This window comes from Anolis sagrei, chromosome 4 (genome assembly GCF_037176765.1).
Source record: "Anolis sagrei isolate rAnoSag1 chromosome 4, rAnoSag1.mat, whole genome shotgun sequence".
In the NCBI taxonomy this organism is placed as follows: Eukaryota; Metazoa; Chordata; class Lepidosauria; order Squamata; family Dactyloidae; genus Anolis; species Anolis sagrei.
Genome location: NC_090024.1, coordinates 244,081,071 through 244,095,080, shown reverse-complemented (window position 1 = coordinate 244,095,080; position 14,010 = coordinate 244,081,071). Strand labels below are relative to the sequence as shown.

The 14,010-nt window shown below is 42.9% G+C and overlaps 1 protein-coding gene across 1 annotated transcript in view; it reads left to right on the top strand.

Moving 5' to 3' along the window:
• Positions 1-398: 398 nt before the first annotated feature.
• LOC137096869 (BPI fold-containing family B member 4-like) overlaps positions 399-14,010 on the top strand; it is a 38,558-nt gene continuing 24,946 nt past the window's right edge. The window contains exons 1-4 of the mRNA XM_067467123.1: positions 399-516; positions 3,144-3,249; positions 7,355-7,459; positions 11,353-11,508. Coding sequence (XP_067323224.1) covers positions 399-516; positions 3,144-3,249; positions 7,355-7,459; positions 11,353-11,508 — 485 coding nt within the window. The remainder of the gene's footprint in view (positions 517-3,143; positions 3,250-7,354; positions 7,460-11,352; positions 11,509-14,010) is intronic.

Sequence of the window (14,010 nt, the reverse complement as noted above, 5' to 3'; positions counted from 1 at the left end):
TTGGGACTTTTTAAGTCCCTTCCACTGTGTTTTTCAGCGTTTTTTTGAGTGAAGGATATACATTGGGTTCTTAGGTGTCTTGTGTCCAAATTTGGTGTCAATTCCCCAAGTGGTTTTTGAGTTCTGTTAATCCCACAAACCAACATTACATTTTTATTTATATAGATCTTTGAAAACTTGACTTTGAAAACTTGTCTTTCATTCACTGCATGGCCCTTGGGGTCTCTTCCAACTCTAGGATTCTATTATGACCTTTTTGTGGGAGGGCTTTGAAGCCTAGCAGAAGTAGGTTGCACTGGATGGCCTCTAAAGTCCCTTCAATCTCCATGAGTCTATGAACTTTCGAAGTTCTAACTAACATGTGATTCCATTTCCTGAACAGGTATCCAGGCGGCAAAATGTGGGGATTCCTAGGACTGGTTGTCTTCGTCAGCCTGGTCAATCCCTTGCAAGGAGTCCCCAAAGACACTTCACCTGCAGTTGTTTCTGTCTTCAGCCCAGAAGCCCTCAGGAGATGTAAGAGAACTCCTAAGCTGTGTTTTGCAGAGTCCAATGACTTGTTATTGAGCATTAATGATTCCACACTGTGCACTCTGCCCCATTGTCACATAGATAGGGCCAACATCCATTAAGAACCGTGACAGAGGATGTACTCCTGAACTTACAATGGAAGCAGGAAAACATGAATAATATTTGCTGGAAACCAATCCTAGCTATTCTATCCGGAGGACCAAGAACTGGCATGGGCAAACTTGGCCCCTCCAGGTGTTTTGGACTTCAATTCCTAACAGCCTACTGCAGTGATTCTCAACCTGTGGGTCCCCAGGTGTTTTGGCCTACAACTCCCAGAAATCCTAGCCAGTTTACCAGCTGTTAGGATTTCTGGGAGTTGAAGGCCAAAATATGTGGGGCCCAGAGGCTGAGAACCACTGGCCTACTGGCTGTTAGGAATTGCGGGAATTGATGTCCAAAATATCTGGAGGGTTGAAGGTTGACCATGCCTGCCTTAAGGTCATTTGACAGATGTAAGTAGGGTAGGTCCTCATCTGAACATGTCCTCATCTGAACATGAGGAAGAACTTCCTGACTGTGAGAGCCGTTCAGCAGTGGAACTCTCTGCCCCAGAGTGTGGTGGAGGCTCCTTCTTTGGAAGCTTTTACACAGAGGCTGGATGGCCATCTGTCAGGGGTGATTTGAATGTCATATTCCTGCATCTTGGCAGAATGGGGTTGGACTGGATGGCCCATGAGGTCTCTTCCAACTCTTTGATTCTGGCTTTTTCTCTTATGAACAGGGATGGTTCAGGTTGTTATATGTATTTATTTACTTACTTGATTATATCCTGCTTTTCTTCCGGTGAGGACGCTAGATAGGAAGCTGATGAGATGGGAGGAGTTTGGTCATTAATTGTGAAACTAGACCTACTTAAGAGAATGGACACTCAGCCCTACTGTCTTAAGGGTCAACCAGAGCTTCCAGAATCCCTTTGATAGCACTGAGATTTTTTAATTAGGAGTTTAGATTAAGTCCTGGGCACCAAAATTCAAGAAGGATGTGGACAAGCTGGAAGGTGGCCCAAGAAGAGTGATCAAAATGGTCAAAGGTCTGGAAACCATGAATCCCTCTGAAAAGTGGCTTAGGAAGCTGAGGATATTTAGCTTGAAGAAGAGAGGGCTGAGAGAAGGAGACATGAGATCAATGTCTAAATAGTTGAAAGAACATCTCATTGAGGAGGAGGCAAGCTTGCTTTCTCCTGCTCCAGGGACTAGAATGCAATGGATTCAAATTGTAGGAAAATATATTCCACTTGAGTACTAGGAAAAAAAACTGTATGATGGTAAACAGCTGAAAAGTCATCCTTGTCTAGTTCCTTTCTGTATTTTAAATAGTTCTCAATTAATTAAGATTTGAGCGCTTTAATTGTCAGAGATCTGTTAGATCTCTGAAGAGGTTGTCAGAGATCTGTTAGATCCATTCTTGAAAATTTGGTCCAAATGTCAACTATAAATAACCACGATACATTGTCAAATGCTTTTTCAGCATCTAAAAATAGTGAAAAAACTGCACCTCGTTATCAGCCTCGCAGTATTTTAATGTCCAAAACACTCCTGGTATTATCACATTTTTAAAAATTGCTTTGTTCTCATGTATTAAGATTTGTAATTAGTTTTTCCATCTCAGTGTTAGAATTGAAGCAAAAATCTTATCGTCATTATTCAACAAGGATATTGGCTTATAACTTTTCGCATCCTCTATATTTTTGTCATCTTCGGGGATTAAAGTTATGTCAGTATATCTCCAGGAACCGGGTATATCATAGCTTAATGCATTGTTTCATGGTTAGCTAAAGAAACACTTAGTTTTGTAATGTGCCATCAGTCATAGAATCACAGAATCATAGAATCAAAGAGTTGGAAGAGACCTCCTGGGCCATCCAGTCCAACCCCATTCTGCCAAGAAGCAGGAATATTGCATTCAAATCACCCCTGACAGATGGCCATCCAGCCTCTGTTTAAAAGCTTCCAAAGAAGGAGCCTCCACCACACTCCGGGGCAGAGAGTTCCACTACTGAACGGCTCTCACAGTCAGGAAGTTCTTCCTCATGTTCAGATGGAATCTCCTCTCTTGTAGTTTGAAGCCATTGTTCCATCGCGTCCTAGTCTCCAAGGAAGCAGAAAACAAGCTTGCTCCCTCCTCCTCCCTGTGGCTTCCTCTCACATATTTATACATGGCTATCATATCTCCTCTCAGCCTTCTCTTCTTCAGGCAAAACATGCTAGAATTGAAGCAATCATAGTCCATCAGGACCTGAAGCTTTTCCTATTTTTAACTCTTGTGAAAAAGAAAGACTCCCTTTCACCTCTTCAGCAGAGAATTCTAAGCAACTCACTAACCTAGAAATCTCAGACTGAAACGGAGCCATGGCAGTCAAAGAGGTCCTGAAATGTTGTAAATGGGAAGCACAAAATTCTGTAAATATATAGGAAGCTATTTGTCTGGAATCCTTCTAAACCAGCATTGTCTCTTCTGAACAACAGGGAAATTCCAGGGTTTTATGGCTTGCCCAGACCTCTTGAGTAGAGAAACAACCACTATAGCTGTCAAACGTTTCAGGGCTATCATTTTTCTTACACATTTTCCAGATGTAATCACCACCCTTCTCCACAATGACATGCTCCAGAACTACATCCTGGCCATCCGTATCCCAGATATCCCTTCTAAAGCACCTGCTGAACACTGGATCACGAAGTAAGTAGAGATTCATACATTTGCAGACTTCTATTCCTGCAATTCTCATTCCCTTGAAGTCATCAAGAAAAAATGTTGGTTATAAAAGGCTACCTTGCCTTGGATTCATGAGGGCTTTTATCTCAAACTTTGGGATGTTCTGCAAAACTATTTCAAATACCAGCTATAGTAAAGCCATTGAATCATGAGTTCTACAAAAATGTTGACGTGACATCCAACTGTTCAATTGGTTAGTTGCCCCAGGTGCAACTAACCAAAAGGATTTTGAATAATCTCTTTGCTTAGCTTACACGTTTGTGTGCCAGAAATGGCCCAGGGAGCCCCAAACATGGTGGGAATACATCATAGAGGATGATTATCTGGTTTAGAAGTGACCTTCCAAGATCTACTGGAATACTTTATAGTAAATCCATTATATAATGGCAATCCTTCCATATTGCCATTGCAATGCCTTGCTAGTCATGAAGTTCCTGCGCGCGCCTGGCCATTGCAGTCATGTTTGTTGACATCAGAATTGGTCACCCATGGATTTAGCAAAAAGGAAAAGGTCACTCTACCCTCTCCTTGCTGGTCACACAGGTGCCCCATTAGGACCTCATGAGATGTGACAAGTGATGGCGAGGCAGCACATGACAAATGTAAACAAAGCTCTGGTGTGATCTCTGTCCAAATATACCAGATTGACATCAATGTGCAGAGAGCTGGCTGAGGGCATGTTGCCACCACCACATTTAGTTTAACCAGTCCAGAGAATAATCATCCAGACTGGACCCAGATTAAACATCTGGTGTAGTCCCAATCTTGGTGGTGGTGTTTTTTATTCGAATGATATATTGCGTGCATTGATGCTTAAAGTTGCCTCTAAATAATGTCTCCTGGACATATCTCACGAGCATCACAAGGGAACATCCTTATATCTCAGGATGTAGCCCTCATATCTCAGAGTCTGAAACTGTTCAAACTTAAGAAATCTAGTTTAGGCACCACAGTACATCCTAAATCTAAGTTATTTATTTATCGTGTCAGGAGCAAACCAAACAGTTGTATTGCATTTGACAACACCAGCTCTTCGGCTTAGAAATGGGGATGAGCACCACACCCCAGAGTCAGACATGACTGGACTTAATGTCAGGGGACAACCTTTACCTTTATCTATGGCCGTGTTCCAGAAGTATCCTCTCCTGACGTTTCGCCTGCATCTATGTCAGGCATCCTCAGAGGCTGTGAGGTCTGGCATCCTCACAACTTCTGAGGATGCCTGCCTTAGATGCATAATCATAGATACATAATCAAAGAAACAAACAAGACACAAAGTTTGCAAGCTTGGTAGTTGATTAAATGTCCTTTGAGCAGTATCTGGCCACTTGGAGTGCCTCTGGTGTTGGGCGACTTGGAAGGTGCTGAACAGAGTGCCTCTGGAAAGACAGATGTGACTGTCTTTCGGGCTGCAAAGGTCGACAGCAAGCTAGACAAATGGCTGAAAGCTCACTCTGACCCGGGCTGGCTTTGCACTCAGTAGTGATTTTAATGCCGCTGACTCCCAACCAGCTGCACCACAACCTGGTCCTGCACCACATAGTCCCCACATAGAAGAATAAATGCCTCGGGAACTTTCAAGTGTATCTGTTCCAGCAGAAAGAGAAAATCCTTCCATATTTTGGGAGTCACTACCAGACCAGTGGAAGGGGGAAAATAAATGCTTATACAGAAAAATAAGTCTTCCCAGTAGTTTGCACTGACAAAAGATAATTATTTTGCAGACGAAATGACCACTTCCTCTGCCTTATAGTAGCTAAGCCAGGAATGGCAAACTTTGGCCCTCCAGGTGTTTTGGACTTCAACTCCCACAATTGTGCATGTGGCAGGGCTCAGGTTGCATTGCAGCAGGTGGTCTGTAGTTTGCACTTCTCCACACTCGCATGTCGAGGATTCCACTTTGTGGCCCCATTTCTCGAGGTTGGCTCTGCATCCCGTGGTGTCAGAGCGAGTCTGTTCAGCACCTTCCAAGTCGCTCAGTTTTCTGTGTGCCCAGGAGGGAGTCTCTCATTTGGTATCAGCCATGGATTGAGGTTCTGGGTTTGAGCCTGCCACTTTTGGACTCTCGCTTGCTGAGGTGTTCCAGCGAGTGTCTCTGTAGTGTAGATCTTAGAAAACTGGATTGTTGTAGGTTTTTTCAGGCTATATGGCCATGTTCTAGAGGCATTCTCTCCTGACGTTTTGCCTGCATCTATGGCAAGCATCCTCAGAGGTAGTGAGGTCTGTTGGAACTAGGGAAATGGCTTTATATATCTGTGGAAAGACCAGGGTGGGACAAAGGACTCTGGTCTGCTGGAGCTCGGTGTGAATGTTTCACCTTGATTAGCATTTGATAGCCTGGCAGTGCCTGGAGCAATCTTTTGTTGAGAGGTGATTAGATGTCCCTGATTGTTTTCCCTCTGTTGTTGTGCTGTTGTAATTTTAGAGTTTTTTTTAATACTTGTTGCCAGATTTTGTTCATTTTCATGGTTTCCTCCTTTCTGTTGAAATTGTCCACATGCTTGTGGATTTCAATGGCTTCTCTGTGCAGTCTGACATGGTGGTTGTGAGAGTGGTCCAGCATTTCTGTGTTCTCAAATAATAAGCTGTGCCCAGGTTGGTTCATCAGGTGCTCTGCTCTGGCTGACTTCTCTGGCTGAAGGAGTCTGCAGTGTCTTTCATGTTCCTTGAGGTGTGTTTGGTGGCTGCGTTTGGTGGTCCCTGTGTAGACTTCTTGTCCAGAGCTGCATGGTATATGGTAGACTCCCGCAGAAGTGAGAGGATCCCTCTGCTCAGGCCCATAGCCAGGATTTTGATTCGGGGGGGGGGGGGGGGGTTGGGCTGAGTTTGATTCGGGGGGGAGGCTGAGTCTGAGTGAAAGAGGGTCTACCTTAGCAAACCATTTGTATCATTACCCCAATACCCCCATGCATATGGGATATATTGAGTATAGTGATCAGATCATGATATGAATAAACATAACAGTTTAAATAATGCACCAGTAAGGCCTTCTCACAGACCATCATGAGAATTTCGGGGGGCGGGGGGGGGCTGAAGCCCCCAAGCCCCCCCAAACCCCCCGGCTACATGCCTGCCTCTGGTCATTTGCTGAACATAGTCTTTCCACAGATATATAAACCCGTTTTCCTAGTTCCAGCAGACCTCACTACCTCTGAGGATGCTTGCCATAGATGCAGGCGAAACGTCAGGAGAGAATGCCTCTAGAACATGGCCATATAGCCCAAAAAGACCTACAACAACCCAGTGATCCCAGCCATGAAAACCTTTGACAATTCTCAGAAAACTATTTCTTGATTTAAGTCGTTCACATGCTGGCTGATACCCAAACAGCTGGAGAGTTTTTATGGCATCGTAAATTAGTTAAATTAGCCTCCCCCCATAAGCAGTACCTAAATTTCCTACTTGACAGATGCAACTGTCTTTCGGGCTGCAAAGGTCGACAGCAAGCTAGACAAATGGCTGGAAGCTCACTCTGACCCGGGCTGGCTTTGAACTCAGTAGTGATTTTAATGTCAGCTGCACCACAACCTGGTCCTGCACTACATAGTCCGGACATAGAAGAATAAATGCCCCGGGAACTTTCAAGTGTATCTGTTCTAGCAGAAAGAGAAAATCCTTCCATATTTTGGGAGTCACTAGCAGACCACTGGAAGGGGGAAAATAAATGCTTCTACAGAAAAATAAGTCTTCCCAGTAGTTTGCACTGACAAAAGATAATTATTTTGCAGACGAAATGACCACTTCCTCTGCCTTATAGTAGCTAAGCCAGGAATGGCAAATTTTGGCCCTCCAGGTGTTTTGGACTTCAACTCCCACAATTCCTAACAGCCTACCGGCTGTTAGGAATTGTGGGAGTTGAAGTCCAAAACACCTGGAGGGCCAAAGTTTGTCCATGCCTGAACTAAGCTATATCAGCTTCTGCTAAATAGAGAAAAATAAGTTTTAAAATAATTCTCACACACACAAGTAATATTGGTCCACACCATTTGGCCATTTTGACTAAAATTCGTTTCCTCTGAGTTCATCTTTTACGCATCATCTCAACTTCCTCCTGATTTTCCATCTCCAGCATGTACGTCTTGAGAGTCTTCCTCCCGCACGTCAACTTGGAACTGCAGGAGACAGGATCTGCGATGCTGATCATCAAAGCCAGGCTACACTTCAGTGCTAAAGGGTGAGTTTCTGGGCACATACAACTTGCACAATTTCAGGGTTGCATCTCCAGGGCTCTCCTCTGAGGATTGTCTAGGGCAGTGGTACTCAACCTGGGGTCAACAAAAAATAGAGAGCAAGGATTCTCTGAAATGCAAAAGGCAAAAGGTCCCTAAGACCAAGAGTAAATCAATTATATAATTGCTATAATATATATTATGTCCAGGGGCGGCTCATCCATTACGCGAAGTAAGCAGTCACAGAGCACTTTTTTTTGCCAGGGGCGCAGAGGCGCCTCTGTAAATGCCCCTCGACCGCCACTTGAGGAGCGCCCCCTCAGCTCACAACAGCCCTAGCAGTCATTTTCTACTCAGGAAACATCTGAACTAATATTTCTAAACATTAATATTACTGTTGGGGTTCAGCCTGAGTTTGAACTTGAACCTGATTCTCTGTTTGTTCCTCCTGATGCTAATGAAAGTATATTTACTGATGCTAGTGGAAATGTACCTTTTGATGCCAATGCTCCTGAAATTAGTGAGGAAGAATCTGCTATAGGTTTGGAAAATGCCAATGTTCCTGAAATTAGTGAGGAAGGAACTTCTGTAGATTTGGAAAATGAAAGTACCAGTGTTCCTGAGAATGTTTCAGAGGGAGACCTTGAACTCTCCCTCCCTTCTGCACCTGTTAACTGTAATGACAACAGAAGGGGCCAAATTTGGGAAGACAGAAGTAAATCACTCAGTTTGCGTCGATCCTCCTGAATTCAACAATTAAAAACATCCGGCTTTAAAACAGAAGGGCGGTTCACGGAACCAATTCTTGAGTTTTAATTGCAATACGCCGAGCTGATTGTCTCAGTTCAGGCATCGTTTCAGAATTGATGAAGACCTTGGCAATTCTCCCGGTTCCCTGGCCATAGTTTGGGAAGATTTCTAGGATATCAAGTACGGTTAGTGGATTGCTAACAGGTTCCAGTATTTCCCAGTGAGGCTTTTGGTTTTGCTTTGTCCATTTAAATTCATGTTTGCTGATTTTGCTGTGGCTTTTGACTTGCATTTTTCCTTTATTTTGTAACCATTTTTCTTCAATAAAAAAGGATTGTTTTTCACAGCCAAGTGTGGTGGATAGTTATCTTAGGGCCTCGTCCCCTGCTCTGGAATGCAACAATTACCTTTTGTGCAGAAAACATGGGTGTTTTTTCGCACAGAAAACAACTGTTTTCAGTGCAAATTTTGCATGGATTGGAAGGTCCCCACATCAACCTCAGAGAGAGAGAGGGCAGGATATAAATTATTATTATTATTATTATTATTATTATTATTATTATTATTTGCAGAAAACATGGAAAATCAAAATATATTTCCACAAAGGAATATTCTGCACAGAAAACCAGTTTTCTGCTCAGAAAATGCATTTTTTTTCCAGCAAGAAAACAACCTCGTGAAAGTTTTGCACAAAATAAGTCATGTAATTCTTATTGTTAGCCTTTTTTGACATTGACATCATTCATTTTGTCACCTTAGCATCATAGAAATATCAAATTCTATCTTCCAACATGCGAGAGGCATGTCTATATTTTTCTCTGAGAGCAGTTTACAGCTTACATCCATCAATCAAGGGGCCTACTTTGACCTGTCAGGAGGGAGGGGGATAGGCTCCTTACTTAGAAGGAAGACGCTGGGCTATGTTGTACTAGTCTCTCCGGAATGTATAGATAACAGGTCCCCCTTCTCTTCCCCTGTGCTGTTACACGTTGGGCCTATAGCAGTTGGCTTTTGAACAGGACGTGCTCTTTGTGCCCAGCGGAAAGCCAGGGTGCCTCAACTGAGAGGCCCTAAGGATTTTCCTATACAAAAGTCTTTAGAAGCTTGGAAGGTTTAACAAAGTCCTTTATTATTTCTTAAGTCTTCAACAAACAATCAAATACTATTTAGATCTTCAACAAATTAAACAAATGCTTCAAGGCTTTGAATCAACTGGTGGGCACCTTGCTTGGAGAACGATTTCTTTCTCTAACAAGGAAAACCCTTTTTGACCCCTCCCGGGCAATCTGTTTTAGGCTTTGCTGGTGTGGGCCCTACTCCCGGTTCCAATTGCCTCTGGTTACCCGAGTAGACCTACCAGTCAAGGCTTTATAGATTTTCCAGGTGGAGTCCTTTTGGATTTTCTCCACAAATGATGTGGATCTGTATCTTTAACCCCAACAAGGGTTGTGCTGTAAAACTGTTTTCCTTAGAAGCTTTAGGTCTGTTTCCCCCGTATGTTGTGAGAAACAAAGCTTCTCTACAGGTGGGGAAAGGTCACGTCCTGTAACTGGGCTTCCAAAACTGAAAGACTGCCTGAAGTCTTTCTTTTCCCTCCCAGAGCCCTGAGGAAAGGGGCGGAACCAAAACTTAACAATGATTGATAGGTCATTGGCCCTATAATAGCAGACCAAGAGAAGCCACCTTATTGCAAAATGCATGGAACCTTGGAATACATGCAAACACTCACTAGAAAGAAAATGAAGTTGGAGCTCATGGTACAGCCGTACCAGCACATTCCCCTTTCAACATTCCTTCTCTGTCCTGCTGGCTTTCTTACACAGAGAGAACCTGATTTTTCTATACATTTCAGAGCTAAGTACATACAATATAGGCATAAATAAATATCTATTTTTCCAATATCTCCCCGTCAATATGGCACCCATCTATCAACGCACGTGTGCCAGTTAACTGAAATACTACTAAATTTTATTTATTTATTTATTTATTTGCAGCATTTATATTCCGCCCTTCTCACCCCGCAGGGGACTCAGGGCAGATTACAGTGTACACTAGGCTTCGGCGGTTTCATTCGTTAATTTCGTAATTCGTTATTAATTCGTATTTAAATTAGCTTACGATCCAATATTGAGCCATGCAGGACTACTGTGAGGAGTAATTAAAAATCGAAACAATTTTTCCAATTTATTTCGTATTGTTTCGTAATTGTTTCGAAATTGTTTCGTAATTGTTTCGTAATTAATTCCGTATGTCTGGTGCAAGTTTTATAGTTGTTGTTTGTTTTATCAGTGATAAAAAAATAAATTATCACACCAACAGTCAACAACAGAGGGAGAGGGAAGCTTCAGAAGTTCCCCCTATCCCATTGGGAGGTTTTTTTAGCATATTGCGCAATCGCGTCCGCCATTAACGAATCGATTCGTAATTTTACGAAATTTCGTATATTTTGAACTTTTTTAAAGGAAAATTTCGGAATTTGTTAAAAAACAAAACGCAAGGGCCCCCCTAAAAACGAAACAAGTTTAGAACCAAATTTTTCTGTAGTTACCCAAGCCTGGTGTACACATATATGGCAAACATTCAATGCCAATTTTTTTTGACATACAAACATATACAGACATACACAGAAGCTATTTAACTTTTTCTGGCCACCAGGGGAGCTGTCGCTTTCATCATCCATCTGTGATGCTGATGAAGCACTTCCGCATTCCCCGCATGCTTCCCCGCTGGAATGCTTTGCTGGAGTCTCCTTTATGGCCTCATAAATCAGTTAATTTAGCCTCCCCACACTTTAAGGTGGTACCTAATTTTCCTACTTGACAGATGCAACTGTCTTTCAGGTTGCAAAGGTCGACAACAGGCTACACAATTGGTTGGAAACCCACTCCAACCCGGGCTGGCTTCGAACTCATGACCTTTTTTGGTCAGAGTGATCTTGATGCAGCTGACACTCAGCCAGCTGCACCACAATCCCGGTGCTATGTATTATTTCCATCTCCAATGGCTTGATACGCATGACAACTATGCATTGGAGGCAGGTGGCAATAAAGCTGCGCCAAAAAGTTTGAGGAAAGTTGAGAAAAGTTTGAGAGATGAGATTTAAAATACTCTGTTTCATGGAAGCATGGCTTTCCTTTCTGTCTTTTAGCCATTTCGGCAAACACGTCGAACGGTTCGACTTCATCGTCGACTTGGACATGGTGATCGGTTTCAGATTTGTGAACTATTTCAATGGTCTGATCGAGGTCAAAGTGGAGTCGTGCAAGACCGATTTCAAAATCGCAAAGATAATACTCCCGTCACAGTAAGTGTGTGTCCAAAGCAACAAGATCCCTATAGAATTCCTTGCAGGTAACAAAATGGCACAAGGAGGTTAGAGCAGGCACGGGCAAACTTTGGCCCTCTCTCCAAGTGTTTTGGACTCCAACTCCCACCATTCCTAACAGCCTCAGGCCCTTTCCTTTTTCCCCTCCGCCGCTTAAGCGGCGGAGGGGAAAAAGGAAAGGGCCTGAGGCTGTTAGGAATGGTGGGAGTTGGAGTCCAAAACACCTGGAGAGAGGGCCAAAGTTTGCCCATGCCTGAATTAGAGGAAGCATTGCATTCATGCGGTTTGTGGGATGTTGATATTTGCTTTGTTTACTTTATTTTTACTCCATCTTTCTCCCGATAGAGCCATGCATAGGGTGCATCTACACTCTAAAATGAATGCAGCGTGAATGCAGGGCTATATAATCCTGGGAGTTGTAGTTTTGCAAGGTCTCTGCCAGAAAATGCTAGAGCCTCACCAAAATAATTCCATCACATTGAGTCATAGCCATTAAAGAGGTTCCAAACCTAATTGATTTTGACAGTATAGGTGTAATGTCTTGTCGAAGGCTTTCGTGGCCGGAATCACTGGGGTGTTGTAGGTTTTTTCGGGCTATATGGCCATGTTCTAGAGGCATTTTCTCCTGACGTTTCACCTGCATCTATGGCAAGCCGACAGGGAGCTCTGACGTCGGCTGGTCCATGAGGTCACGAAGAGTCAGAGACGACTGAACGAATAAACAACATCATCTGTGGAAAGACCAGGGTGGGACAAAGGACTCTTGTCTGCTGGAGCTAGGTGTGAATGTTTCAACTGATCACCTTGATTAGCATTTGATTGCCTGTAATTTTAGAGTTTTTTAATACTGGTAAAAACTCTAAAATTACAACAGCACAACAACAGAGAGGAAACAAACAAGGACATCTAATCACCTCTCAACAAAAGTTTGCTCCAGGCACTGCCAGGCTATCAAATGCTAATCAAGGTGATCAGTTGAAACATTCACTCCTAGCTCCAGCAGACAAGAGTCCTTTGTCCCACCCTGGTCATTCCACAGATATATAAACCCAATTTTCCTAGTTCCAACAGACCTCACTATCTCTGAGGATGCTTGCCATAGATGCAGGCGAAACGTCAGGAGAAAATGCCTTTAGAACATGGCCATATAGCCCCCCAAAAAAACCCCCTACAACAACCCAGTATATGTGTAGTTATATAGTTTTTTTAATTATGATTTTAATCTGAATTGTTTTTAATACTAATGATGTTTAATGCTGGGTTGTTGTGAGTAGGGTGGCCTTTTGAGAGTAATTTTGTCAGCGCCAATTGTTTTTAAGTGCAGACCAAGGTCTTGAAGCACTGCACCCTAAATGTTATTGTTGTTGTTATTGTTAATAATAATAATAATAATAATAATAATAATATAATTTATTATTGTATTGTCGAAGGCTTTAATGGTCGGAATCACTGGGTTGTTATAGGTTTTTTTCAGGCTATATGGCCATGTTCTAGAGGCATTCTCTCCTGACATTTTGCCTGCATCTATGGCAAGCATCCTCAGAGGTAAAGAGGTCCTCACTACCTCTGAAAATAATATAATTTATTATTGTATTGTCGAAGGCTTTCATGGCTGGAATCACGGGGTTGTTGTAGGTTTTTTCGGGCTATATGGCCATGTTCTAGAGGCATTCTCTCCTGACCTTTTGCCTGCATCTATGGCAAGCATCCTCAGAGGTAGTGAGGTCCTCACTACCTGTGCCGTCACGCCTGGGGGCTATAACTGTTAGTGAAAGAGGCATGGACGTGACATCTTTCCCCAGGGGATTGCTTCTTGCCCTCCTTTAGGGAAACTGGAACTCCCAAGGACCCAAACACTGTAGATAACTCAAAATAGGTTTTATTGTTCACAAAGAGTTATCCCTTTAAGGCAATAAGCTGGAAGTTTCAAAGGGGAAAAGGAAAATATACACTACAGTCTTTGGTTGTCTTGGGTCCAAGGAGATTTCACAGCAGAGAAGCTTTTCCATGTACCTCTTTCTCAATGGCTGTGAATGCGGGAGCAATCCACAACCTCAGTCCAAACGGCCTATATTTGAAGACACAAAGTCTTCTTCTGGTGCCAAAGGACTGGTTTGAAGGCGCTTGGTTCTCCACAATGTTGTCCAGGGCGATCTGGACATGAAGTATGAGTCCCAAGGGTAAAAACCTTAGAATTGGGGATGAGAGGTAACTTAATTAAGGGCTTTAGAGCCAAGTCTCTTTCTCACGTCTATCTGATAGAAAGTTTGATGGTAGAATGGAAAAGGAAATGCTCTGCCCTCCTCCAGGAAGAGGCGGAGCCAAGCAATTGAGCTGAGGAAGCAATATAACTGGTGCAAACAACATTGATTGACAGCTATAAATAACCAATCAATCCAACTATACATTTACAAACTAAGTAAGTATGGGAATGTTATACAGGTTAAACCTTTAAAGTTCTACACACAGGTGGTGCCACTT